General features: G+C 35.8%; 2 protein-coding genes across 8 annotated transcripts in view; one reads left to right on the top strand and one right to left on the bottom strand.

Moving 5' to 3' along the window:
- LOC132940350 (ras-specific guanine nucleotide-releasing factor 2-like) overlaps positions 1 to 27,660 on the bottom strand; it is a 67,635-nt gene that overhangs the window by 13,178 nt on the left and 26,797 nt on the right. For 3 of the 7 annotated variants that reach the window (XM_061007890.1, XM_061007894.1, XM_061007891.1), the window contains exons 3-8: positions 17,794 to 17,931; positions 17,607 to 17,713; positions 7,601 to 7,763; positions 6,208 to 6,491; positions 3,868 to 4,097; positions 177 to 370 (exon numbers count right to left, since the gene is read on the bottom strand). In XM_061007890.1, the coding sequence (XP_060863873.1) occupies positions 177 to 370; positions 3,868 to 4,097; positions 6,208 to 6,491; positions 7,601 to 7,763; positions 17,607 to 17,713; positions 17,794 to 17,931 (1,116 nt within the window). The remainder of the gene's footprint in view (positions 1 to 176; positions 371 to 3,867; positions 4,098 to 6,207; positions 6,492 to 7,600; positions 7,764 to 17,606; positions 17,714 to 17,793; positions 17,932 to 27,660) is intronic. The other 4 variants (XM_061007892.1, XM_061007896.1, XM_061007893.1 and 1 more) reach the window with 3 other exon arrangements.
- Positions 7,807 to 15,936, top strand: LOC132940351 (proteoglycan 4-like). Its single transcript, XM_061007897.1, has 2 exons — positions 7,807 to 8,417; positions 14,170 to 15,936. Exon 2 carries the CDS (start codon positions 14,175 to 14,177, stop codon positions 14,901 to 14,903), a length of 729 nt encoding a protein of 242 aa, XP_060863880.1. The 5' UTR covers positions 7,807 to 8,417; positions 14,170 to 14,174; the 3' UTR covers positions 14,904 to 15,936.

Genomic DNA, 27,660 nt, shown 5'->3' with positions numbered 1-27,660 from the left:
TATGAAGTTAATTATTTGTGTTGATATAACACCGTGTTATATACTATAATATACTATAATATTTATAGTATATATACTATAATATAAAATACCATTTTCAAATTGTATTGCGACATTCACACTATAATACGTGAATAACAATATTATTATTATTTCACACCAATTGTAAGTTTTACCTGATGCATTGGCACTATTAAGAAGTTTTCCAATGACCGTGCATGACATGCTGGTTTGTTTTCCAATCGTTCCAAAAGGTTAACAAATGCTGGGTTTTGTTTGCATTCGGTCAACACTTGTAAACTGTAATGATGATTTCTTACATATTCCTGGTAGATTGTCAGCATGGGCAGTAGTATGTCGAAGAGATCACCTGGAAATAACATGAAAATAAAAAAAAATCGTGCGTTTCTCGTAGTTAAGAGCTACATAGTAAAATATTGTATTCGACTTTTGGTACCTATAGGTATATACACTTGAAGCTCGCGGGAATCGAAACGAATTTTAACGGCAGTCGAGATGAGATCATAATATACAGTTATACCAAGAGTCGACCGTACTGTATAATTTAGTTCGCAAAGTTTCGAAACGTCTAAATATATGCCACGGACCATCTTTAATTTTATAGTATTACGGGTTTAGGGAATGTTCGACGAATCAATAAATGAAATGTAGAATTCCACTCACACGCGCAGGCGACCTTATAATATAATATTATGTCGGTTGATTCTGGCAGTAATAGAAGCCAGTATAAAACATTATTATTGCGTTAGAGAACGTGAAAATAGCTTTGTAGTGAAAATAAATGAAAACAAGAGGAGGAGATGGGCCGGGAGAGAGATAGAAGTAATACGTTTGCCAAATTTATTTTGGCCGAGTAAAGTTTTGTGCGGAAAAGTTTCTAGTGATTACTGCAGAAGATCAAATAGCGAACACAGCAAGGGCGTTTGTTTCTATGGTGACTGCCACTTGATGCCGCGTGAAAGCCCTACTATATATATTTTCTTAATCTAAGAGGAAAAAATTAATATCAAGATGGAACGGAGAAAAAAATATTACGGGATTCCATTGTTTTTCTGAAACAAGAGACCTGTGTAATGTTACTGGAGGCGTGTTAGAGTAATTGAAGAACATAGAGAACTATACCACTGCAGTGGAAAAAAAACGCGCGTAGTCATTTGCCACTTAATAATAATAATATGTTCACTTATTGGTGTTCGGGTACAAAAATCGGTCTAACGCGCGATTTTATCGATAACACACAACGTCACAACCCATAATATTAGGTAACACATAACAGGTGGTTATCATATCAAAATATGATAATATCAAACGTTATTACGACAGAGACGAAACGTTGGCGATTATAATATAATCTCAGGGCGTAGTGCAAATAATATTATAAAAAGGTGGATAAGTGGATGTCGCTCTGCTGTACAGTAGGTTACAAGTGGGTCACTGTAATGGATGGTGTTAAATTTGAATTCAATGATATAATATCATTGTATAAGAAAAACGATTCTGAGCGAAAACGGTCAGTCAGCCTATGATTTTACCAAGTATATTTGATGATATTATTGTGAATAAAGTAATTTATATATAACCTATTTACTCGGAGCCTTGTTTTAAATTTTCAATCTTTAGCCATAAAAGTTAAACATTTTATACATTTTTAACCACAAAATAATTAATAAATTATAAATTTGATAAATGTTGTCAAAATTTGAACTTTAAATGCTTATAAAAAAAAATTGTGCCTATGTATTTTTAATATTTTTCAACTGCTATTAGAACGATATATCAGGAGCCTTATATTAAATTTTCACGCTTTTTTAGCCAACAAATAAAAATTTATTGATATTTATAGAAAAAAAAACTAAAAAAATTGATAACTGACAATGTCCGTAAACAGCTCAAAAAGAGTCAAAATATTTTCAACATTTTATGGTGTATAGAAAATGCTAATATAAACATTCAGTGAAATTTTCAAGTATCTACAGTCATTCGTTTTTTAATTACAATAAAATAAGAAAATTGTTACATGAGAAATCGAGTAAATATCAAATGTTGTAAAAATATAAATTTCAGACGCTCATAAAAATTTAATTTAAGTTTCTTCTAGACATTTTTTTTTTTTATAAAGGTAGACAAACTTATGAGTAATCTTATATTACATTTTCAAATCTTAGATTTAAAAAGAAAAATTTTTATGAATTCTCATCAAAATAATTTGCTATTTTTCGTGTTTTTCCCGTATTTTGTCAAAATTTGAACTTTAAATGCTTATAATTAAAAACTGTGACTAAGGATTTTTAATTTTTTTCATCTTCCTTTGAAACAATAACCTAGGAGCCTTCTATTAAATTTTCAAGCTTTTTTACTCAACAGATAAAATTTTATTGATATTTATAGAAAAAAAAACTAAAAAAATTGAAAACTGACAATGGCCGTAAACAGCTCAAAAAGAGTCAAAATATTTTGTAAATTTTATGGTGTATAGAAAATGCTAATATAAACATTCAGTCAAAATTTCATGTCCCTACGGTCATTTGTTTTAGAGTTACACCAAAAACCAAAATCGATTTTCTCGAAAACAGATTTTGCGTGAAAATTCCCGTTTTTCCTTAATTTTTCTTTTGTTTTTCACGTCGCTTGTGAAAACTACTAGGAAATTTTTACTTTTGACCCCCCAAAGTACCAACTAGATTCACTAACCTATCAGAAAAGTTACTATTGAAGAAAATCCAAGCACTTTTACTGTCCTAAAAGGTGATGACAGACACAAAAATAAAAAAAAAAATTAAAAATTAAAAAATAAAAAAAAAAACACACATCATTGTAGAATCAATACATTCATCGCTTCGCTCAGAATCTAAAATTAACGAAATAATAATTCGCTATAAAAGCGGAGAACGATCGGTCGTGCTTTTGCGTATTCGCTTACCGAAAGTGGCTCGGTATATGTTTTCCCAAAACGGACGAGTAAACGCTTAACCACGCTTAACCACGTAATAATCATGAAATTATTTTTACACTAAACCTACCTAACTGCAGATTGTTATCAAACAAAAATTATAAAAAATTAGTTATAATATTAGTAATAGCCACGCAATTGTATTATAATACGTTATTTATTGTATTATACATGTACTGCAGTGTGTTAGTGACGCCGAAAACATACACCAGATAGTTAAATTGAACTGTCTTAAAAATTGGGTGGGTGGGTGCCGGGTAATACATAATACAGAATACAATTATTCCTAGTCTTTCTGCTATAATTTAAACACAGGAACGTCATCGTTAAATTATTTATAATACCTATAGGTATTATAATGTAAGTCCGTTTCACAGTTGTTTGTAAAGTGGAGGGCGGGTCAATCAAACTATTTTATTTAATTCCATTCGGCGCCACTGCAATGTGTGTGAGGCATTCGCGTCTTAGTAAAAATTAACAAACAAGCTACGCGTCGAGCAACGTCGTTACGGTCGTCAGTCGTGGTCGTCACTCGTCACCGTTTACGCAATACATCAGCCCACCGAGTAATAGGATTTCTAACTTTTACTACAGCTACAGACTACCATTATAGTTATAGTAAAGTTAGTGTATACGGTTTAATAATTAAATTCTATTTTCTACAAAATGTTTGTACTAATTTCTCATCATCGTATAAAATTACGGCCAAACGTTTATGACCGACCCACCGTGATTTTTTCGGCAGCTCACTGGCCCGATGGCCCCTGACTGTCGTCACCCGAATCGATGCACAATTATATGTATTTTATGTAATTTATGTATTATTTATTATATGTATTTTATGCGTGCCAAACAATATTATTGTATAGATTTACTCAATATAGATGATTACTCACTTAGGATTAGAGTGGGCCAGTTTTCCATTCTGGTCGTTAGCCCCTTGTAGAATATCTGGTGCAGGAACAGCACTGTCTCGCTGTTCAGGAATATCGAACTTATGTCTTCGTGAGAGCATGGTGGCTTCTTCGAGCTGGCCGCCATCCGCAAGGGGCGCAGGAAACAAGTGACCAACACCTCCAGCTGGCTCACGTACTCTTCCTCGGCTTCGACCATGCGAAAAACCAGACTGATGATGGAGATTTGAAAACGAAAGAAAAAAATGCGAATTATTGTAATAATTATTATATAAGCGTGTAATTATTATTATTATTATAAACGACAAGCACGCGATTAAATCGTTATTATTAACATAATCATCATCATCATCTTCATCATCATCATCATCGTAACCACGGGAAACCTCGTCGCGGTGTGTACAACAACGATAAGTGACTATAATAATATTATTATGTTTTTGTTGTTGTTGTGGTTGTATTGTGTTATAACCTAATGCCGTGTTAGTTTTGAAACCGTAGGTAGGTATACGGTAGTACACGGTATGTAAGGTTAAAAACCACTGCGTACTCGAAATAGTTGTGACGATTACGTGAGCAAACACGTGTTTGCATAAATTATTATGGCTATCACGCAAATGTGTTTTGCTTAACTGCGAACACGTAAAAAATAAAGTTTAACGTTTACCATCATTTATGTGCTATTTATTTTATCGTATACCAAAATAATATGTTTTATATGACGTGTAGTAATTGTGTAAGACATTTTCTAATAATACTGTCGTCTGTCAACCGATTCAAACCGACCTATACATACATTTTAATAGTATAAAGTATTATAATATAGTATAGTGCATTATCTATATTATACATTCGGTCGATATGACGCAATAATAGAAATGTTACATACGTTTCGGCACATATTTAATGTGATTTGACAGTTGAGTAGACAAAAAAAGACAATATACAAATTGTTATATAATAAAGTTGTTTTTTTACGATGGCAGTTAGTAGAGAGATTTTCCTAGAATTTATACTGAACAATTTCAAATATTCATGCTTATATAATGGACTTTTGAAATTTTAAATAATATTTATCGTAATATAAATCGTATGATTTTACAAAAACGGTTTAGACAATAAAATATCGTTTAAAAGCACATTAATCATATTATACCGGATATAATAATATATATAGTAGCTAAACGCTTAAAAAATATTGTTTTTATTATTATTTTATCATCAATATTTTTTTACATTGTTTCAAGTAGTTACAAAATAACGTTTTTTAAAAAATTATTTTTATAAATATTTTTTATCTTTATAATTTTTTAAGATTTTTACTATTTTGTACGAAAACATACATTTTCAACTTAATCTTCGAGAGCCAAATTTTTTTTTTAGTATTTCGATACATAAAATCAAATTTAGGGAAAGTAGTTTATGAGTTATAACTTATAATTTATTATTTGAAGTTTTGATGAGCGGAATAGTGGACCAACATTTTTCGGGGTAATAGCGTGTCACTCTACTCCGTTCATCTACATTTTAAATAGGTATTTATAACTCATAAACTACTACATATTCTTAAATTTAATTTTTATGAATCGAAATAGGTACTCGGGAAAATATTCCACTTTCGAAGATTAAATTAAAACTGTTAAAATATATATATATATATATTTAATAACTTCGTTTTGTATAACAAATTCAAACCATATGAAAAAAATATTTTCAAAAGCATCAATACTTTTTTTTTAATTAATGATAGTAGTTGATAATAAAAAAATCACCTTGTATATAAGTAAGAGAATTAAAAACAATTTTAGTAGAGATGGTTGCAGTAGGGTTTGTGAAAACAAAATATGATGTATAATGTACCTATACATATATCCATGGAATGGATATATTATTATAAACAAACATCAGGTAGCATTATTAATAATTAAAAAAATCATGATTATACATTATTGACTGCAATTCATTGAATAAATACTAATTTAATAATGTGTTGATAACTATAATAATTTATAATATGTTATATGAGGCACGTCGAGCGTAATGCATCTAATCAAATATTGAACAACGATTCAATTTTAATCAATACTAATCCACTATAATCAGTGTGACGTTTGAATGAAGTTAGTTAGCATTTTCGTGGAGGAGGGTAATGCGATTTCGTTTTGCAATAAAATATAAATCATGATACACTGGAAACTTGTTTTTTATATGAATACTGATATAGGTAGGTAGGTGCGGTATTTTTTTCTTAAGGATTATCACCTAATATAATAACTATTTTATTATAATCTAAATTATAATAATATAGCTGTAGGTACTCGCCTGTTTCTCTTGCGCATGCTCTCGGCGTGAGGACTTTTGATGTACTGTTCGACGATTTGTTTCCACCGCCTCCTGCACAGCCATCCCCTAAAGAAACTCTGAACTTTCTTGATCTTGCGCATCTCGATCGAGTCCTGGACATTGAAAGTGGTCGGGTCCGAGAATATGAAGCTGTCTTTGGATTGTCTTCGCGAGTACGTGCCCGTCGTCCCACCGTCGAACGATCCGGTGGTGGACCCGCTGTACGATGTCAACGGTCGCAGCTCCTTCTTTAATGTTAACACCTATTATAAAAACGGCACCCAAAAGGGGTACGGTGTCCAGTGATATTTTAATATCTGACTGCTAACTTTTATACATATGGTATTCGGGACGTGTGATGCATGTGAGGAAATCGGTCGTCTTACATCGCGAGATGTCGATTTAAAAAACTAAATAATATAATATGATACGGTCATGATTTCGTGCTGCAAGTCAACCAAACAAAGACGTAAGTATAGGACGTTTTTAACATTTTTTTTTGTATACCTAATATTTTTTTTATTCAAAACGTTTTACTTTTAACGGAAAATCATGTACGGTTATGTGTGCTGGGGCCTTAACAGCCTTATATTTAATCAAATAAACGAATAGGGTTTTGAACTTTGAAGTCTGTAGCATGTTTGAAATGTTTATAGTTGGATATAGTCGAGTGGTTTTGAACACTGTCGCCATCGTTGGCGTTTAGAACATAATAACAAATACGTTTTAAACCAAATCGAACGGTTTTTTTTCGTTTATTCTCGTCGGTATAGATTATACACCAGCTAAACAGATATTCAAAATATTAGTATAATGCATAATATTGCCTGTGCAGTCTTCGCTCTAAACCGGCTAAACCTAATTACATTACAACACGACATATTTACTAATTTACCGACGTTTGAATAACCAACTGTACAAGTAGGTATAGCACTTATGCCTGCATATAGCTTCATTAGTTTATTTCTACGCGTTTATTTGAGCAGAATTTTCTAATATTATAGATTCATACAAGTAAAAACTAATATGTAGCCCTCATATATTACTATAGTGTTATAAACAGTATGTTTTACTCGAAAAACATTTTTCAATTGATATCGATCGGCATTTAGTTAAGGTCAGTGAACACAATATGAGATAGTGTTATTGAGAAACAGAATAGTTCTTCTAAAGGTCGGAATCTTTGTGATGAATTTGATTAGAAAAATTATGCCAAAATCAATATTGTGACAATTTTTGAAATTTTGAAATAAAAATAACTAATTTTGATGATTCACGTATGTCCCGCAGTACTCGTGAAATGGAGACGCAATAATCGCGATGAGCACGTCACTATATAATATAAACTACAGGGAAATAATAATTCGTTTACAATATTATGTTTTACTTCTGCGCGTAGTTTTTTGATTTCTGAGGCCGACTCATCGACCTGTTGGGCGTATTGCCATTTTGCAGTCATTTCGCTCTCGACGACCTGTAGCAGATGCAAATGCCGTTGTTCGAGCTCTTCTTTTTGTAGCAGCAATTTATTGAAACTGAAACGGCGAGAATCAACGACAATAATATAACGGACGTTATGTAATATTTTTCGGGCTGTATATTATCATGATATAAGTACAATGGCGTCATTTCAGTTTTTGATAGGGGGCTGACAAGTTTTGACCAGCCAATTGACGCGGTACGCAGCGGCCACCAGTACAAAGTACAGGTACCGCAGCGACCAGTCTACACTTTTCGTCAACCGCCACTACGGGCTACAGCGCGACAACGCCAACTCCCCCACCACGCCACAAAGGCACAAGGTGGGACGGGAAGGCGAGTCGCGTAGAACGAGTACCGGCCGTCGTAGACCTACCACTAGCAACGTAACCCACGTCGTGAGCACAGCCACACGACCACAGAGAGAGAGATCTATATTTTCATATAGCCCGCCGTCATTTTGTGTTCTTTTTTTTTTATATCTTTCTTTGCTACATATATTTATATATATATATCTACGTACACCCGGTACGGGAAAAATAAACCCAACCATCGACACCCGAAATTGTGTTTGTTTTTTTTTACGCTCGAGTGTGCCACCCAACATACCACACCAACGACCGGCTCTCCGCGGACCACCTACCACAACCGTCGTAGCCGCGTCAAATTGGCTCCCCGCAGAGGAATCATCGCCTCAAGACAGCGTAAAGGTAAGAGTTTTTTCACGCTGACACATACCTCGGTAGATTGCTTATATTAAGTTAATATTAAGACGTTTAGCCAGGAGTGTGTTTGCCGGTTAGCTAGGATTCCCAGTGAACATTACGTAAGAATTATTTCTAGCACGTAACAGGGAATCCCGCGCAGCCGTGCATAACCGTGATACGGATTGGGAAGTAGTTATATAACAACCGCCACCCCTCCGCAACGCCTACCTTTCGTCCCGCGACATTACCGTCGATAACAGCACAGCGCGCAGGCCAAAACCGGTTTCAGCCGCTGCAGCCGTCAACTGCCGCCGCCGAGTACGTCGACCCAGTTCTGCTATTCTGGGAACGCAACGGCGGCACCGTCAACAGCTGACCTACTAACGTAATCGCTGATAAACTTCCGTAAACAGCGCACAAAATTTACGTCAAAAAAAAAAAAAGTCTCTAAACCACGTACACACACCAAACACAAGCTACCTCACCGACCAACTGCTTAACGACAGCATTTGTAATTAAATCATACATAATGACTGGTAAAACGTTACAACAGTTATCGTCGGCGGAGCTGCGTAGCGAGTGCTCGGCCCGCGGACTCAGTGTGTCCGGGTCGAAGTCGGATGTGTATGTCAGGCTAGAGGAGCACCTTAGGGAAAGCGGACTAGTACCCGAGAACGTGAGGTTCGAACCAGTGCAGCCCCCAATCACAGGATTAGGGGACGGTACTGGACAACAACCACACGTTCGATCAACGCTGTTAAGCACGGACGTCAGTCAGATTTTCGGACCATCGGCTAGAGGTATCTCGACAAGCCATACGGCAAGTCAAGGACCAACGGACGATCGGCCAGAGGACTGCGACAACCAGCTGACCATGCAACAGGGCCAGTCCGCACACCCATTAGATACCGACATTTTCAAAACCGCAGCGGAACAACTGCAAAAGTTAAAACTGGCGTTGCCACAAACGAACGACACAACGTCGTTCGAGGCACGCCTAATGGCGCTCGAGGCAAGCATGACGCGGTTCTTTACGGAATCGCGCACGACCGCCACGCAGCAGCCACACGACTTTGCAGTCCCGCGGTACACCAACCACCCGTCACCCGTACACATAACAACTCGCACACACGATAGTTACCAGTCGGGTAGGTCGTATGAGCGCAACGAAGGCGGCGCTCAGCCGAGCGCCAGCCACACTGCCGCCACGAACAACCGACCGTTCTTCACGCGCGACGGTCAACACGACTATACGGGTCACACCACACACGCGTCACAACACGCGTCATATGAAGCACGCGTACAGGAACGTTCGGTACTAATACCGTACGAGGACTTGCGTACAGCAAGAGCCTCGTTACCCGAGTTCACAGGAACTAGGGCCGAGGACCCCGTACGGTTTATAGACAATACCGAGTCGATTTTGACGCAAGCGCGTATACACCCATCGGGTTGGTGCAGGGCGGTCGAGCCGCAATTAAAAGGAACGGCGAGTACATGGTACAATTCTATCAGGGCACTCGACCTATCCTGGACAGAATTTAGGGAGGAATTTTATGAAAATTTCAATAACGCCGAAATTCAGTCTCGATTGCGCGCCGACATCGTGTCAACACGTCAAACGCCCAGACAGTCGTTAACGGAATTTGTGCTGATTAAAAACCAGCTCGCGCGCCGCGTAAATACCGGCCTATCCGAATCGGAGTTGGTAGGTATTATCGCCGGACTAACGCGTGACACTTTCCGTACACACATACGTCTACACCGGCCATTGACGTTCAGCGAGCTGCGACGCATCGCAGGCGTTTTGGACCCGGTAACGGACAACACCAACCCGCCCCCACAACAATGGGCCCCTAAAACTAAAAAAGGGGTGGAAACCCCACAAACAGCCCCCCCGGTCAAAAAAAAATTTTTTGCGAAAGCAACTGATAATACACCACCGGGGCCGTGCAGATATTGTGGGGAACTCCATTGGAACAGTAAGTGTCCAAACAGACCGACCACGTCGGGAAACGGCGGGGGAGTCGACGAGGACTAGTCCCCCTCATCGACTCATCACCACCCCCCCACTCATCACCACCCACTCTCGGTAGTACACACGGAAAAAATAAGCGTAATCGAAAAGCGCGTAGTTCGGTAATTCAACACACAGAACAACCAACTACGAACATTTTTTCCGTCCAATCACCACTCGGCACCCGTTCACAGACCCCCAACCTACACCACCCCACCATTGAACACACTCACCTCACCGGTGACACGTGTGTTCAACAACAACCGGCTTATGGGGCAGCCACAGGTGTAGGGACAAAGGCAACAGAGACACGGGTGTTCACCCACACAGGTGACGGGGACACAAGCACACACACCGCGCTTATCCCCGCATTAGGTCAGTCTGCGCACGTAAGGCAACAGGCGAGCAACGAGGCAACCGATGTTGACAGTATGGTCATGGCGGTTAACACCACCGACCAGACAGTCTCCATCGCGGTTCAGAACCAGTTGTCCCGCTCGACCAATTGCAATACGACTAATAACGGTACGCGAACATGCCAAGACAAAATTCCGACCCCCGCGGTCGAACTCGAATTTCCGTCAGGCTTCGTAACAGCCCTATTAGATTCGCAGGCACAAAAATCATACGTAAACCCGACAGTAGCCCGTAAATACGGCAAAACACCCACCCACGGACCAACAAACACAGTCCGGATGGCGGACGGTCGCACTGCAACAACCAGTGGCACCTCCACATTCGAAGCTAGGATAGGTACACTCGATATAAAATTCGAAGCGACCATCCTAGACAATTTGTATTGCGACGCGTTACTAGGACACGACTTTCTTGTTAACAACGAAGTCTCTTGGGATTACGCCGCGTGCACAATTCACATGGGTAAGCAAATTCGTACGTCGACATGTTGGAAAGGGAAATCTCAACCACCCGCCACTCGTCCCGACCTGTCACAATTAGAATTCGGAAACGACCCCGAAACACGCGCGAAACTAACCAAGATTTTAAATAAATACGCGGTAGTATTCAGCGAAAAAGTAGGACGTACCAAATTAATTGAACACGAAATTCTGCTAAAAGACCCGTCCCCAATCGCGCTCAAACCATACCCATATCCGCAGCAGAAACAAACTGCTATCGACGATATGGTACGCGATATGGAACTCCAGGGGCTCGTAGAACCAAGCACCTCACCATGGGCCGCACCAGTAGTAATGGCAAAGAAAAAAGACGGAACTTTTCGTCTCTGTGTCGACTACAGGAGGCTTAACGACGTTACGGAATCCGACGCGTACCCTATGCCAGATCTCAACAAAATGATTAGGCAAATGCGGGGCGCGAAAATATTCAGCATTTTTGACCTGAAGTCGGGGTACTGGCAAGTGCCGCTACACGAAAATGCACGAAAATATACGGCATTCCGAACACGTAGAGGTCTATATCAGTTCAGAGTCCTCCCCTTCGGTCTAAAGAATAGTCCAATGACTTTCGTGAGACTCATGAACGAGGTCATGAGGGGGTACCAGGATGATTTCGTACAAGTTTACCTGGATGATATTGTAGTATTTTCAAGGGACGAGTACGAACACCAGGCCCACTTAGACAAGGTTCTCGAGCGGCTCAAGAGGTTTGGACTAACGTGCAACACAAAAAAATGTAAAATCGGTCTACGCGAAATTTCATTTTTAGGGCACATCGTAGACTCGGAGGGCATACAAAAACAACCGGAAAAATTGGTATGCATTGACAATTTTCCGGTTCCCAAAAAGGTTAGGGACGTACGTAAATTTTTGGGCGTGTGCAACTGGTACAACCAGTTCGTAGATAATTACGCGGATACCATAGCACCACTCACTAATTTATTAAAACAGGGAGTACGGTGGAAATGGACAGAGGTAGAACAACGCGCGTTCGAAACAATAAAAAACGCGCTAGTCACATCACCAAAATTGTCGCCACCCGATTATAGCAAACCGTTTTGTCTGCAAACAGATGCAAGTGAAATAGGAGCCGGTGCGGTACTTTTCCAACGGGGTGACAGACCGGAGGAAAGACGCATAGTGTCCTACGCAAGCAAAAAGTTTAGCGAAACGCAAACAAGGTACGCCGCGGTCGAACGCGAGTGCCTAGCGATAATCTGGGCGACAGACAAATTCCGTCCATACCTAGAAACCCGACGTTTCGAACTCCTAACCGACAACTCGGCACTAACATGGTTACACAGGGCTAAAGACAAAAATTCAAAATTAACACGTTGGTCACTACAACTAGCTAATTTAGATTTTAGTACGGTACACGTCCCGGGAATACAAAACGAAGCACCAGATTTGTTATCTCGTGACCCGGCACCGGGCACACCTGTAGACGAAGATCGACTTGAGGAAAAATTGGTAGGGGCGCCCACAGCGCCGACAACCAGTGTTGACCTCGAATCTGACCGAATATTTTCAATGTTCGATAACCACGTTAGTGACGACACACCACTCACCGCGACGACTCTCGAAAAATGGCAGTCCGAAGACGCCACAATCCGCGAAGTAGTCGCCGGTCACAGGTGGGACGGGCCAGCGCGGAACACTAGGAGCACAAAATCGGGAACAAACGCATACGTTTTTTCCGAAGGTCTCTTACGCGTAAACGTAGGCACCCACACACCCGTCGTGATACCAAAAACCAAAGCACAACATGCAATTTGGAGGTGTCACGATCACGTCTTATCCAACCACCCGGGCTGGAAAGAGACGTACCGGGCGGTTCGACAACGGTACTATTGGAAAGGTCAAAAAAACGACGTCAGGTTATATGTCGGTGCGTGCCACGTATGTGCGTGCACGAAACCACTAAACTCACGTCCAAACGACCCAATGCAACCAAGAACCCCCCGTGAACCATGGGAAGTTATCAGTGTCGATCTCATGGGCCCATACCCACGTTCTGGTAAGGGAAAATCGTACATACTGGTAGCAACCGACTGTTTTAGTAGGTGGACCGAGGCTTACCCCTTAGGAACAGCAACCTCTAAAACAATAATCGAAACGTTAGAACGCGAGTTCTTTTCGCGTTTCGGTTACCCCCGCGTGTGTCTCAGTGATAACGGCCCACAGTTTGTGTCAAACGAAATGATGAACGCGCTAGAACGCTGGGGGGCACAGGGTTGGACGACCCCAATCTACCACCCGAGGGCCAACCCAGTCGAACGCCGTAATCAAGATTTAAAAAAAGGGTTACGCGCACAACTAGTAACGGGCAAACATAAATCTTGGGACACGAAGCTACCCTCAATCCTATTTTCGATACGGAACAGGTGTAACGAACAGACATGCTACCCACCCGCGGTCCTTGTCCTCGGCAGAGAGTGCAAGAGACCCGGAGACTGGGCGCTGTCTAAAGCGGCGCCGGTACACATCAAAAAAATACAGGAAGAGAGGGTAGAGCGGGAGAAACGTATTTTAGGCAAAAAGGTAGTGGTAAAACCAAGCACGAACACCGGCACACCGGTGAAGTTCGGCAAGGGCGACGTAGTCTACTACAAAGCACACCACTTATCTAAGGCACACAAAGATTTTCACGCCGGTTTCGCACCAAAGTGGTGGGGACCGGTAAGACTGGCGAAACAGGTCGGGAAAGGAGTCTTCCAAACCGACCAACAACCACCGCGGAAAATACATGTGTCATGCTTAAAACGGGCACCGATAGGCCAACATTAAATAAACAATTGTCTGTAATAATAATCATTTACAGACAACATGACCGGCCAACAGCAGGAGAAGTGGCAGCAGGTGGCCGAGTTAATCCAACGGCTGGGGCTGGTATCCGGTGGCCAGGATGAGCCGCGAACAGCCGCCCAGGTCGCGAGGATGACTACCCGCCAACTCCTGCAGGATCCAGTGCGGGCGGCCATCTACAACCGGGGCTGGGCGGACCGTACGATGGACATCCAGCGGAGGTTGCGGCCACACCGACCACCATCAACATCAACACCCGGCAGCCGCACACCGTCCCTGACAAGGCCACCACCCCCAGCAACGACACCTGCCCCCGTAACACCTGCGGAGCCGGCACCGGTACCCAGGCAAACGGGGGTACTCCCCGGCCCAACGGGAAAGGTGAGGACGGAGGCGCAGCAGGCACGGAACCGCCGGAAATTCCAGCAGCTAAAGGAAAAGAGGAAAGCCAGGGAAAGCGAGGCAAGCCAACAACGTCGGCTTGCCAAGCAACCCGCGCCAACCTCAGACCCGGAAGCAGCCGGCACGCCTCCGGCCAACCCAACACCGATGGAGGTGGACAAACCGGCATCCAAGGACGGCAAGTCCGAGGAGCCGGGACAGCCCACCAGCCAGGAGTCACCAGACCAATCAGAGGCCACGGTGGACATAACCGAGGCAGATTGGCTGGTGGCGTTCGAGGGGATGCCGGAGTTAGACGACACACACTCGTTCTACACTCCGGTAGGGTCCCCAAAACACCCCCAGTAACACACACGGGCGCGGGCAAGTCTACCTCAAGCGAAAGCCAGAGGTAGTACAAGCCACCCCCTCCCCTAATAGCACACAGACACCGGTACAAGTGTACCCCGTGTGACGGTTTGGCGGGGGAGTATGACGCGGTACGCAGCGGCCACCAGTACAAAGTACAGGTACCGCAGCGACCAGTCTACACTTTTCGTCAACCGCCACTACGGGCTACAGCGCGACAACGCCAACTCCCCCACCACGCCACAAAGGCACAAGGTGGGACGGGAAGGCGAGTCGCGTAGAACGAGTACCGGCCGTCGTAGACCTACCACTAGCAACGTAACCCACGTCGTGAGCACAGCCACACGACCACAGAGAGAGAGATCTATATTTTCATATAGCCCGCCGTCATTTTGTGTTCTTTTTTTTTTATATCTTTCTTTGCTACATATATTTATATATATATATCTACGTACACCCGGTACGGGAAAAATAAACCCAACCATCGACACCCGAAATTGTGTTTGTTTTTTTTTACGCTCGAGTGTGCCACCCAACATACCACACCAACGACCGGCTCTCCGCGGACCACCTACCACAACCGTCGTAGCCGCGTCACAATATAATTGGAAAAAAACCACTAGCTTCGTACACAACTTAACATCCAGTCGCATTCTCATCTCGGTATACAATATTGCTTCCTTACATAATTGTATAAGTATAAAATATAAATGTAGGTATATTATAATAATATGTTATATTATGTAAGTTTTATGTATACAGTTTTTGAGTAAAAGTATTTGAAGGGGGGCGAGATCTAAATAAATATAGTAGGTACATCTTATATACATCGGTACCGTATACTTAACCGATTTTTTTAGAAGGCTAAACAAATTAAATAGCAGTGCTAAACACGATTGGCGATACCTAATAATATTATTTTAAATGTAAAATAATAATAATATGTAAAAATATTTACGTTCTTTCGAAATCATGGATACAGATTTTAAGAGCGATCGTTTTGTTATTAACATTTTTACTGTGTTGATAATATATTAGTAATAGAATGAAAAAAAATCGTTTTAGAAATAAAATTATATGTATACCTATTATAATCCTATACGATAAGGATATTGTTGTTGTTGTACATGCCTCCACAGACAAATCTTTTCTAAATATATGTCATCATACCTACACCTATATTGTTATACAATATTATATAATATGAGTAGAGTGGTTCGCGTTTCGACGAGTTTATGAAATTTTTTATGCGGTTGGGTTAACATTTTTAATAATATAGTGTACGAGTGTACCTATAGCGTTTAGTTGAAATTTTACACAATGCATATTTCCTTCTCATCTGAACAGAAATGTAGGGACCGTCTGTGAATATCACAAATATGATTAAAAAATGCATGTTTTAAAAAAAATATTATAATATATTCATAAAAATTGCACATCTGCAGCAGTTCATCACAATTTAAAAAAAAATTATTAATTGTATTTTTCGCTCTATATTATAATATTCTAATAATGAAATTTCAATAGATATAATATAATAGTGATCTTATTTGGTTTTTTTTTTTAATAAACTTGTTATCATCTTTTGGAACTATTGTTATAAGACGTTATTCCATAGTTGAGTTTATATATAATATATTATATTATGGCACCTACTAGCACATTATATTTTTCCGAAATAGTCAATGGTTATACATGCCGAGCACTTACTTTACATTGAGGTGGTCTCAAACCCATTACGCATAATACTTGCGCCCAAATTCATTTTACACAACTCGCCCATGAACACATTGCAATAATTACTATAATATTATGTGCGTGTAAAAGCAATTAGCGTAAACGCATTTAATACGTACGCGCAGTCTGCGTCTTTCCGTTCGACAGATAAGGTTAAACTTAATTTAAAAAGCCAACACCAAAAATACATATTATTTAATATTATGTTCACACACAAAACCATTTACTTACACACGTATTTCTTATAATATGCACGCCCACGCGTCTATACATTCCAACTATTAAATATTAACTATCACATTGCGACAATAATTTACCACGGTATAAGTAGGTGCACGAAATTCCTGTTTACAGTTCCTCAAAATTATCAAAACATACATGCCTTATCAGTATAACAACCCACGGCTCGTCTGATTTTAAAATCTGACACGGGAAAATTCTCACCATCTTGCCATATCCCTCTTTAAATGACGCCACTGCGTCAATAGGGAATAGAATAACCATAGACCTATAAACTAATGGACAGCGCATTCCACTCCGCCCTGTCCTCAATGCTAGGGAATCATGTAACTGAGAAAAAAAGAAGAAAGAACGAAGAGAGAAAGAATACATAAAGTAGTAATCATGGAGGAAATACTTCAATTTTTTTCCATTTTCTTTATCAACCATAAATATATATATATATAATATAAATAGGTAGTATGGTTGTTACCATAGACCCATACGCTGGTAATCACAAATCAGTTATTATGTTAACAATAAAATATAACAATTGGCAGATTTTGTTGTAACATAATTTTTTATTTGGCCGTAATCACACTGTAATTATTACTACTTTGTTTCTTTTCTCGTTCACTCTATATCGTACCCCTGACTTCTCTCTCTAAACGCTGTCCTTTAGTTTGTAGGTCTATGAGGCTAACCTTACAATGGACCATAAGCGAACTAATCAATTGTACATAATACCTGGCTTGCTTCAAAGCGTTCACCCAAGTCTTGCAAGCCGTATCTGACGACGCGCGGAATTCGTACTGCCGCATTTGAGGATGGTTGTACGAAATGACGAAACAGTGCTGGAAGATCAAAAATCACAAATTATAGCAGGTAAGCAGCGGTCGATAAAATTTTTTAAAAAAAATCGCATGTCACCAACCTCATTTTCCGGATGAATTTTCCCAGTGACTTTCGACGTACCGCTGGAAAAATCTAGTTTCGAGCAGTAACTGCCCTCTAACAGTATTACTCCGGACGGCTTATTGCAGCTCTCGTAGTCGTAATAGAACAGTATGTTCTGAAATTAAAAATCATAAAAAAAAAAACAGTGAATAAAATGACGTGTAAATTGTATACGATACAGATATGTATTAATTATTAAAGATGTATCGTCGTATATTGTTGCCATAATTTTGTATTTTGCAGATGAAATCAATTGCACCGCGATGACTTCAACAGTCTTACTATACTAAATTAATGATCTAATTATTATTATTTATACCTATAATGTTATATAATTTAGACTGAATCAAAACAAAATTAAAACCGTTTCGCCGAATAGAATTTGGAAAATAAGAGTGGTTGACTACGGTTGTTGTACTCCTTCGTCAGTATTTAATTGGTCCGCCATTCAGTCACATTTCTATTAGATTTTAAGGTTTCCGTCGACGTTTAATAATATTGTTCCTAATAAACTCACTAGATTAATTCTCAGTGAATCGACATTTCCTTGTTGATGACTGATTTGTGATTAAAAAACGACAAATCTTTTTCTACGTATTAAAATTACCTTCTGTTAGTTTTAGTAATTTCAGTTTGCTTATCGTATAAACGGTCGAGTATATTAATACTTAATATATTAATATATATATATATATTAATATTGGTAATTACTAAGTATATGACATATTCAACATAAGAAATTATTATTATAGACGTAAGTAAATGTACAGATACGCTAGGCAAGTAGGATAGTAAAGATAATTTTCACACTACGCGTGTAGCATTTCTTAGATAATATGTATAGATACAATATTTTCCATTTGAATTCTATTTTTTTTTTCTAATTTTCTAGACTTTGTAGATTGCATTTTGTCGGAAAACAAGATTATTTTAAGCTCTAATAAATACTTAAAAGGAAAAATATTTAGGAGAAGTTTGCTTTCCTGTATAATATATACGTATGTCGTACATATTATATAATATTGTACTATTGCAGTGTTTCTATAACTACCACAGTACTACTTATATATATTATATACAGGGTGTAACAGATAAAACTGATGTGATTATGAAACTGAATATTACAAATTTTTTTTTTTTATAATTTTACAAAAAAATATTTTTATTCTTTACACTGAAAATAAAAAATTTTAAATTAGATTTAATTTTTTTGGATATATTCAAAATAGCCAATTTGTGAATCTATTTATAAGAACAATTTTTATTTTTATAGTAAAAACATTTATCGAAGTTAAGTAGTTTATTTTTTAGAATTTTTTAAAATATTAATACTTTTTCGATTAAATGAATTTGGAACGTAATAACTTTTTTCAAAATATTAATTTTTTTTGGTAATTTGACAAAAACGAATTTCGGTTTTGGCTATAACTATCATAGCCTTCACTTCTCCTAACAACCCCTTCCTTCAAGTAAATTAATTTTTTTATATTTTGTAGAATACAAAATTTTACAAACCAACAAACTTGACGTAATCATGTATGTAATTTACAATGCCTATTTTACCCGACTGCGAGTGGACCGTGCAATCGTTTATGTTCATCAGAAATTTCTTATCGAAACGTAATAATAAAATCAATGACTGTGTTCGTTTGGTGGGTGTTAATTTGTGAGCTATCATTAGCAGTGCTATAGTACACGGATAATGATTAATAATTTTCTTGTACACCCATTAGACGATAGAGATAAACACTTTAGTCTAAAATATCAAGCTATATATCAGAATGTATTTCCAAGACGCATACGGCTGTGTTCTAACCTAACTTATGTCATTATAAAGTATTTATTTTAAAATGAATATTATGTAGTTATATTATAGAATATAATATGATTGTGTGACATAATACCACTTCATCCCGCAGACGTATACCACCCGAGCCAGTCCACCCATAAGGATATCGCCAATTATATTATAATCTAATACATCCGGCATCTCTGTATAATAATATATTATTATATATTATAATAACATATTATAGGTACTTGACGACAAAGAGAAACTATATACATCGAGCAGTATTCTAGTTGCTCGGATTAATTCCTTTTCCGTTTATCACGTACAGTCGGGGTTGTCTTAAACAGGTGCATCAGCGATCTTAAACATCGGTTTGTGTAGGTTTATTATTATTATACTATTTAGCTATACAAATATATATATATATACCTCATATACCTACACAGCCTTTGTGCGCGCGTATTCCGCGACGTCAAACGGATAATAATTAAATAACGATATTTTGGTCTCGACGAGCAGCACCTACCTATACAACGATGATATTCGGAGTCCAGGGTCTGTTAACCCTCCCCCCTCAACACACACACACAGACACGCAGCCAAAGGTCACCAGTAATTTTCGTCAAAAATCGATATCGGTGAGAGGGACTACGTAACAAAGCAAGTTTGCAGGTGACGAGACGACCTAGCTATGTAGGTTTTGTTGTTCGAAAACCATTATTGTTTTCCAAAATCAACACGTCGACAAAGGTTTCTTTGAACGACTACCAGAGCGGAGAGAATGAGAGGGAGAGAGAGAGAGAGAGAGAGAGTGAGAAAGAGAGTGTGCGTGTGTGTGAGTGAGATTGGATGAAGAGCATAATGAAATGATAATTACTAAAATTGCTCAGACAATGGCTTGATTTCCATAAAGATTTTAAAAATCTACGAAATTCGTTTTCTGCAAGAGCTTGATAAGATGGTTTTGCATGTCAAAAAAAACTTAATAATAATTATAATTGTATTGAGCCGTTGGAAAAACGCTATACTCTTAAAAGAAATTTCCGCGTAAATTGTATATTATTACAAATATGTTGTTTGAATACGACACATGACAATATACCTACAATTTGGGTCCTACATGTAAATTTACAAGCTATAACAATACAATATTAAAAAAAAAAAAAAACAACAATGATCATAATATTAAAATGTTCATTCACAGCGAAATGTTTATATATTGCAATAGGTTGTCTCTTTGGAAACGCTTGCGTGACTGTAACCTATTGAGATACTATTAATAGATAGGTTCCTCATCATATAAAATGTAATATTATAATCATGTGGCATAATTTTGTTATTGTTGTAACTTATAGACTGTAAAATTATTTTAAATAATAAAAAAAACTGCGAATACTTGACAATTACAACTAACAAAAAATTTTATTGAAATCGATTTTCGAAATTGTTAAAATGTAGAAAAATTATGAAAATTGTACCTACTCTTGTTTTGTACAAACAGCAATAAATAGCAATTTAATATGTTTTATAAAAAAAATGTGTGATTAGAAATTGAACTGAAAAAAAATAGCAATTATATTATTATAGACGTTTTCAAAATACCAAGAATATGTGTAGGCAGGTAATATAATATTATAGTAACTACTTATATACCTATATATCTAGTTCGTACAATTATTTAAAGATCAATATCAATATTGTCAGAATATTAATTATACACTATATCAGGGGTGGCCACTAACCTTAATTTTTGGGGCCGAGAAGAGTCACAATTATTATAAAGCAATGCTTATAAAATTAAGACACATTTTTAATTTTATATCAATTCATAACCTAAAATTTTTAGGTTTAATGAATTCAACTATTTAAGAGTTGATTCACATACATAAGTAGTCTCAAAGATTGAAATAAGTCTCATATCACACTCTTTTGTTAGTAGATCTTTTCCTTCTGGAACATGGGCTCCACAATTTGGACTACCTACACATACTAAAAATCAACGCCACCGCCGCAATTCCTATTTATAATAACGACTGTAATGATAACGAAACCGATGGCAATAAAAACACTATCTTATGATTCTGACGGAAATACGGAATTATATTTATTCATTTTAGTCTGAGCTTGGTTCATTAGCCCCACGAAACTGATTTAAGAGCCGGCTCGTTGTGGCCACCCTGCACTATATAGTCGATTACAAAACCATTATTTTTACAAGACAAAATAAAATAATGCTGATATATAGGAGTAATATTATTATTGAGTTGGCTACCTGAGGTGCGTGTGATACGTTTGTGTTATTAATAATTTAAAATCAATGATAAACTATCGCATTTGAAAAACAATTCGGAACTCGTGATGGACGAGATATCGTGATTGCTTAATTTTCTTTATCACTTTATACTCGCACCACCCAGACTCCATCCACTCCTTTAATTTTTATGAACTCTTTCGAAACGATATAATATAAAATTACATAGAAATTCTAAAAACACAATTCGTAGCGACTAGTGGCTAAATGTAATTTTTGAAGCGAGCTCTTTCGACACAAAAATGTAATTGCAGTAACATACAAAAGTGCAGAAAAAAAATAGTTGATTAAATTATATTGCACAGTAAACATTTACCCGTGTGACCACCGAGTGTTTGTCATTTTTTTTTTTTACTACACATTTTGTAGTTATAATCAATAATGGTATTAACGCGCAAATATAGCCACTGAACAATATTAACTATAATATAATAGTATTTTTAACAGGGCTTGCATTTGAAAAAAAAATATTGTTTTACGTTATTTACAATCAAAACGTTATACAAATTTTGAGTTTATCGTTATTCAAAATTTAAACGTTATTCAACTTTTGTGTTTATCGTTATTCAGAATTAAAACGTTATACAATTTTTGCGTTTAACGTTATTCATAATTAAAACGTTATACAATTTTTGCGTTTATCGTTATTTAATATTTAAAAGTATTTAGATACCTGTTTTAAAAGTACACAGGCCGCAATTTAAAAGTATATGACTATGACCTTTTTTGGGGACATAATTTCCCTATTCTGAGTTTTAAGTAGGTATTGTGTAATTTTATTTATTTAATTAAATGGGTTAGATAACCCAATTACATATTATTTACAAAATATAGAGTACAGTGATACAGATTAAATTACAATATACATAGTTCGTAAAGAAATGGAAACAAAATAAATGATAAAACAGTATGATGATAATTAATCTTAAGTTATAAGTGATAATGTATTATTGAATTTAATAAATTGCCTAGGCTCTAAGGACTTTATTATAAAATAATAAATATTAAAAAAAAAAATCATGATCATTATTTTGAAATTTTGAACGTATTATTAGGTTTTTAAATGTTAAAATTATTTAGTAAGTTTTACAATATTGTGCTTGAGAATATCATTTAAGCAGGAATCTATGTTTCAAACATATTTTACTCTGATTGTTTTGACATACTTTGTCGACATTTATTTTATACCTTCCTACAATTGACAAAATAATCAGAATCTATAATTTATGTTGTTAAAAGTTAAATAATATGTATTGGCAATATAAAAGTGTGTACATAGCTAATATACTATAGAGTGTAGACAACATAGTATAATTTATACTATCTAAATTATACTTTTTACCATATTACCATTATTAAATAGAACATTCACAAACAACAAAATAAATACCAATGATCACCGAACACAATAGTTGAATAACTTGAATGGTATAAATTTCGACCGTAGTACAGATAGTACAGTACAATATTATCAGAGTATCACTATTATTAGCTATTGGTAATTAAATTATTCTATTAATACCTTCTTATTAAATTTTAAAATAAATCTAATACGGGATCTCCCGGATAGGCCGGATACGGGATAAAATTAATTCTTGGCTCGAATAAATAATTGAATAATACTAAGTATTATTAAATAATTGGAAATTAATTATTTTGTTTAATGAAATACAATATATACCGTTTTGCGTTATGTTTTGTTTAATGATATATCATATATTTTGTTAAACGTTACGTTTTGTTTTGTGTTATTTATTTATTTATGTTTATCGTTTTTCGTTATAATTACGTTTACAAATTTCAATCGTTTTTTATCAAACATAACGTTATAATCATAACGTTATTATAACGTTTGCAAGCCCTGATTTTTAATCAACAGCAACATTTATATTGCAATACCTACACGCACGTTAACAATTTTCACATCAATACGATTAATTTAAAAATAATTGGCTCGAAAACGGGAGAACGCTTTAAAATATTTATTGTATAAAAAATAAAACACGCATGCCTACGCAGTTTACGTCGATTTATTATTTTTTTTTTTTTTTTTAAACGAAATATTATCATATTTTATTAAAATAAGTTAAATTAAAACTACAACTAGCCAATGGGCTGATGATCGACGCGCCTGCAATCGCGATTAGTGTTTGATGCGACTGTAAAATGGTTTTCGTCACCGTATGAGTAAATTTTAACAGGAGTTTGTAATTTGCACCAAATTAAAGATATGTAATTTGCACCACTGCAGGTATTCGAAAGTAGTGTTTGTAATTTGCACCAAAATAAGGGTATGTAATTTGCACCACCATCAGATAGTCCAAAATAGGAATTGTAATTTGCACAAAAACTAAAATCGATCATTTTTTCGATAGGTAGTATCTTGATAGTACCAACTTACAAGTTTCTATATCCTAACATAAACTTAGATTAGTTTTTATTTATAAAATAGCTGAGCTTATACACATATTGTTGTAAGTTTCTATAACTAATTATATGTAAAATTATTCAGGGCCCTGCCTACACAAAATACACTGGATATGTTGTGCTCGAAGAGAACGTTATAGTTTAGCTGTGGTTATTATAATAACAATAATGGTAATAAGACTTATAGAAACAATTGCTAGTGATAAAATTAGTAAAATTATTATTTTCGATGTCAATTATTATCGATAACCATGTTTTAATCATGACACCGGACAGAACTTTATTATAATATCTTAAAATGAGTCGAAATCATATGTAGCATATTGTTATTATTACTTCACAGTTCACGTGCGGACTTTGCAGGACATATACTATCGAAAACGTGTTTTAAATTTTAGTCGTTGTGATAACAAATAACAACTAAAAAAAAACCATTTTTTTTTTGAGACGAAAAACCGATGAAAAACATTTCTATATTTATAGGCCACTTCAAGTTTATAGCCAATTGGAATCAATAGTGACTTTCTTCGTAGATTTTACCATTCCAATGTGTTGCATGGCGAATCGTATAGGCAAAACAGCTACATTGCTGTGATGGAGAACAACGTTTGCAGTAACTGTTCACATTCGGGCACGTTAATACACATTTTGTAAAAGGTTCGATTTTATATGTTACTATTGCAATACATGTATTAGTGAAAACTGACTGTAGTAACTAGTAAAGTGCATTTAGTACAGCTATTTTGATTATAAATCATATAATTAGTTAACTATCTACATTCAGAAAGGCTGTGATAATTAATGTGATGAATCAAAATAGGTGGAAGTTTTAACCACATAATGTATAAGGGAAATCAACACTTCCTGCTGAATATCATTTTTTTTAATTGTTCGATTATATTTTAAAAACATTAAAATTTAAAACATTTAATTTGTATATCAAGGTTAAAGAAAGCTAAAAAACAATGAGTACAACAACTACATTAGATACACTGTATTATAAATTATAATATATATCGAGCTAACTAATGTGGTTTTTTTATACTCTTTAGAGAGTTTAGGCAAGAAAACACCAAAGAACACACAATGATAATATTATTTATAACATATTTATCACTTCCGACTCAATAGTTCTAAGATATAAATTATTTATTACTTGTTTAAACTTCCAAAAATGTTTTTATTTAATCCCATTGTCGTATAATATGGAAATATTATATTTCTCAAGAAGAAAAATACAAAATCTATTTTTAAAAATGTTACGGTAGGTATATTAATATATTAATAAATTACGAATGACGTTTCAATTTAATGTAAAGGAACAGAAATTAATTTTAAATTTGTGTTCTTTATTTTAAATATCATATACTTATATAAATATTTACACAAACATTGAAATGAAAAATAGAGAGAGAAAAGTTCAAGACATAATATTATAATAATATTACAACGTATAGATAAAAAAATATTATGCATTATTCTAAAAACTATGTATAATAATATAGTACCTATATGAGTATTATTATTCACATGCGTTTTTATTTTTTCTAAATATTGTATTTTCAGTTATAAAAAATAATAGCAACATTTTAATTTATAGATGTTTTAAATAATAGTTCAAAACATGCCACGGATCATAAAAGAATATTTTATTAAAAATATTTCACAAATAATTAAATGTAATAACAAAACGTAGTGAAAAAAAACAATGATACGTTTATCAGTTCGTTTGTATAATAACAATTATATTCTAATTAAGTGTCAACACAAAACTAATTACTATAACGTGTCATGGGTACCTACATCATTATTTTATTTTAAGCAATGTGAAAAAAAATGTATGCGTTTTTCTAATTGCCAGTAATTAATATGCGAATAATTACGACTCGTCTGGTTCAGAATACTGGTAGGTATAGGTACTTGGGTAATAAAAAAGAGGGGTGTGTTATGTACCAACTGAAATAAATATTATAGTGTTGATACAAGTGTATAAACGTATTTTTTATGTAGCGTTCGTATTATAGGTATATCGTCTGATTGGTTGTTCGTCTTTGGTTCGTAAAACAACAACAACAACAACATCAAACAGTAAATTGATTTTTTAGATTTGCAAAAGTGGTTCTTACGCCATTACTATGATACGACAATCAGACAGAAATGAAAACATTTTTAGTAATAAAAATAACAACCAGAAATGAAAGGAAAAAATCGATTTTGTAAACAGGTAGTTGGTACACGGAACATCTTTTTATTGTGTGCGAGTAAAGACGAGTTATTCGACGACTAAAGCTATTAAAAAACTATTTTAATTATGTACAGTTTCGTGTTAATCAAAATCAGAAACCCAATTCACTCGGTGCTTATTAAAATTCACTAAAGTATCTCGGATTCGATTATAACAACATAGAGTTTCGATGAACCATCGGTTTAATCAAGTTTCCGCTCATAAATCATAAAATAATTATTATCATATTACCAGCGAATAAAAAACAGAATATTTCCATTATGGACATCGTAAATTAAAAACGAATTTGGATATGGAATACTTAATTGACTTGTATAGGCCACGCAGTTTCGAAATAGTTATAATTTGATTTGCTACGGTCGTGTCTCCAAATAAAAATATATTATGATAGAAAATATGAAAATATAATAATTATTATTAGCTTTATCAAATATAGCAAAGTTGCTAATTGTCGATGCTAGTGGAAAAAAACAAAAATTAAATAATTTACATAATGTAATTTAATTCCATTTATTATGTATGACAATTTTAAAACTTCAAATTTGTGATAATGTTCTTCATGTCGACTCATTTTAACTATAATAAATAAATAAGAAAAACTACATTAATAAAGTCGCAATATCGTACATAATATATTTTTTTTTATGAAATCGTCTTAACTTTTCCACGTCCGTGCGTTTCGAATAAATATCTAATAGTTGTATGCCTTGTCAATATTTACTAAAATTTCGAAAGCTATTTTTGTACTTGAACATTTATGCAAATACATTTCCAAATCGATAGAGTAATTTTACATAAAAGTTTACTATGTATATGATTATACAAAATTATCAAGTTTAAGATAATATAATATTACTGTAAAGGAGGTATAAAATATAAGGTTGCATCCAAAAACCGCACACTTTTGATTTTAGCCCTAAAAAGGTCGATAGCCAAAAACCGCACAGCTTATCGGTCATTGTATAATAAATTACTGTTCATTTATAGTGGGTTAAAACCGCACACTATTTTTAGTGAAAATAGTGAAAAGATAAGATTATATGATATGTACTATATTATGTACTATTGT

Source organism: Metopolophium dirhodum, chromosome 3, assembly GCF_019925205.1.
Source record: "Metopolophium dirhodum isolate CAU chromosome 3, ASM1992520v1, whole genome shotgun sequence".
In the NCBI taxonomy this organism is placed as follows: domain Eukaryota; kingdom Metazoa; phylum Arthropoda; class Insecta; order Hemiptera; family Aphididae; genus Metopolophium; species Metopolophium dirhodum.
The sequence above is the reverse complement of the archived record's forward strand: the minus strand, read 5'-3'. Positions and strand labels throughout refer to the sequence as shown.

Bases quoted from the DNA above. Each gene is read 5' to 3' on its own strand.
- LOC132940351 (XM_061007897.1), top strand. From the start codon at position 14,175: ATGACCGGCCAACAGCAGGAGAAGTGGCAGCAGGTGGCCGAGTTAATC.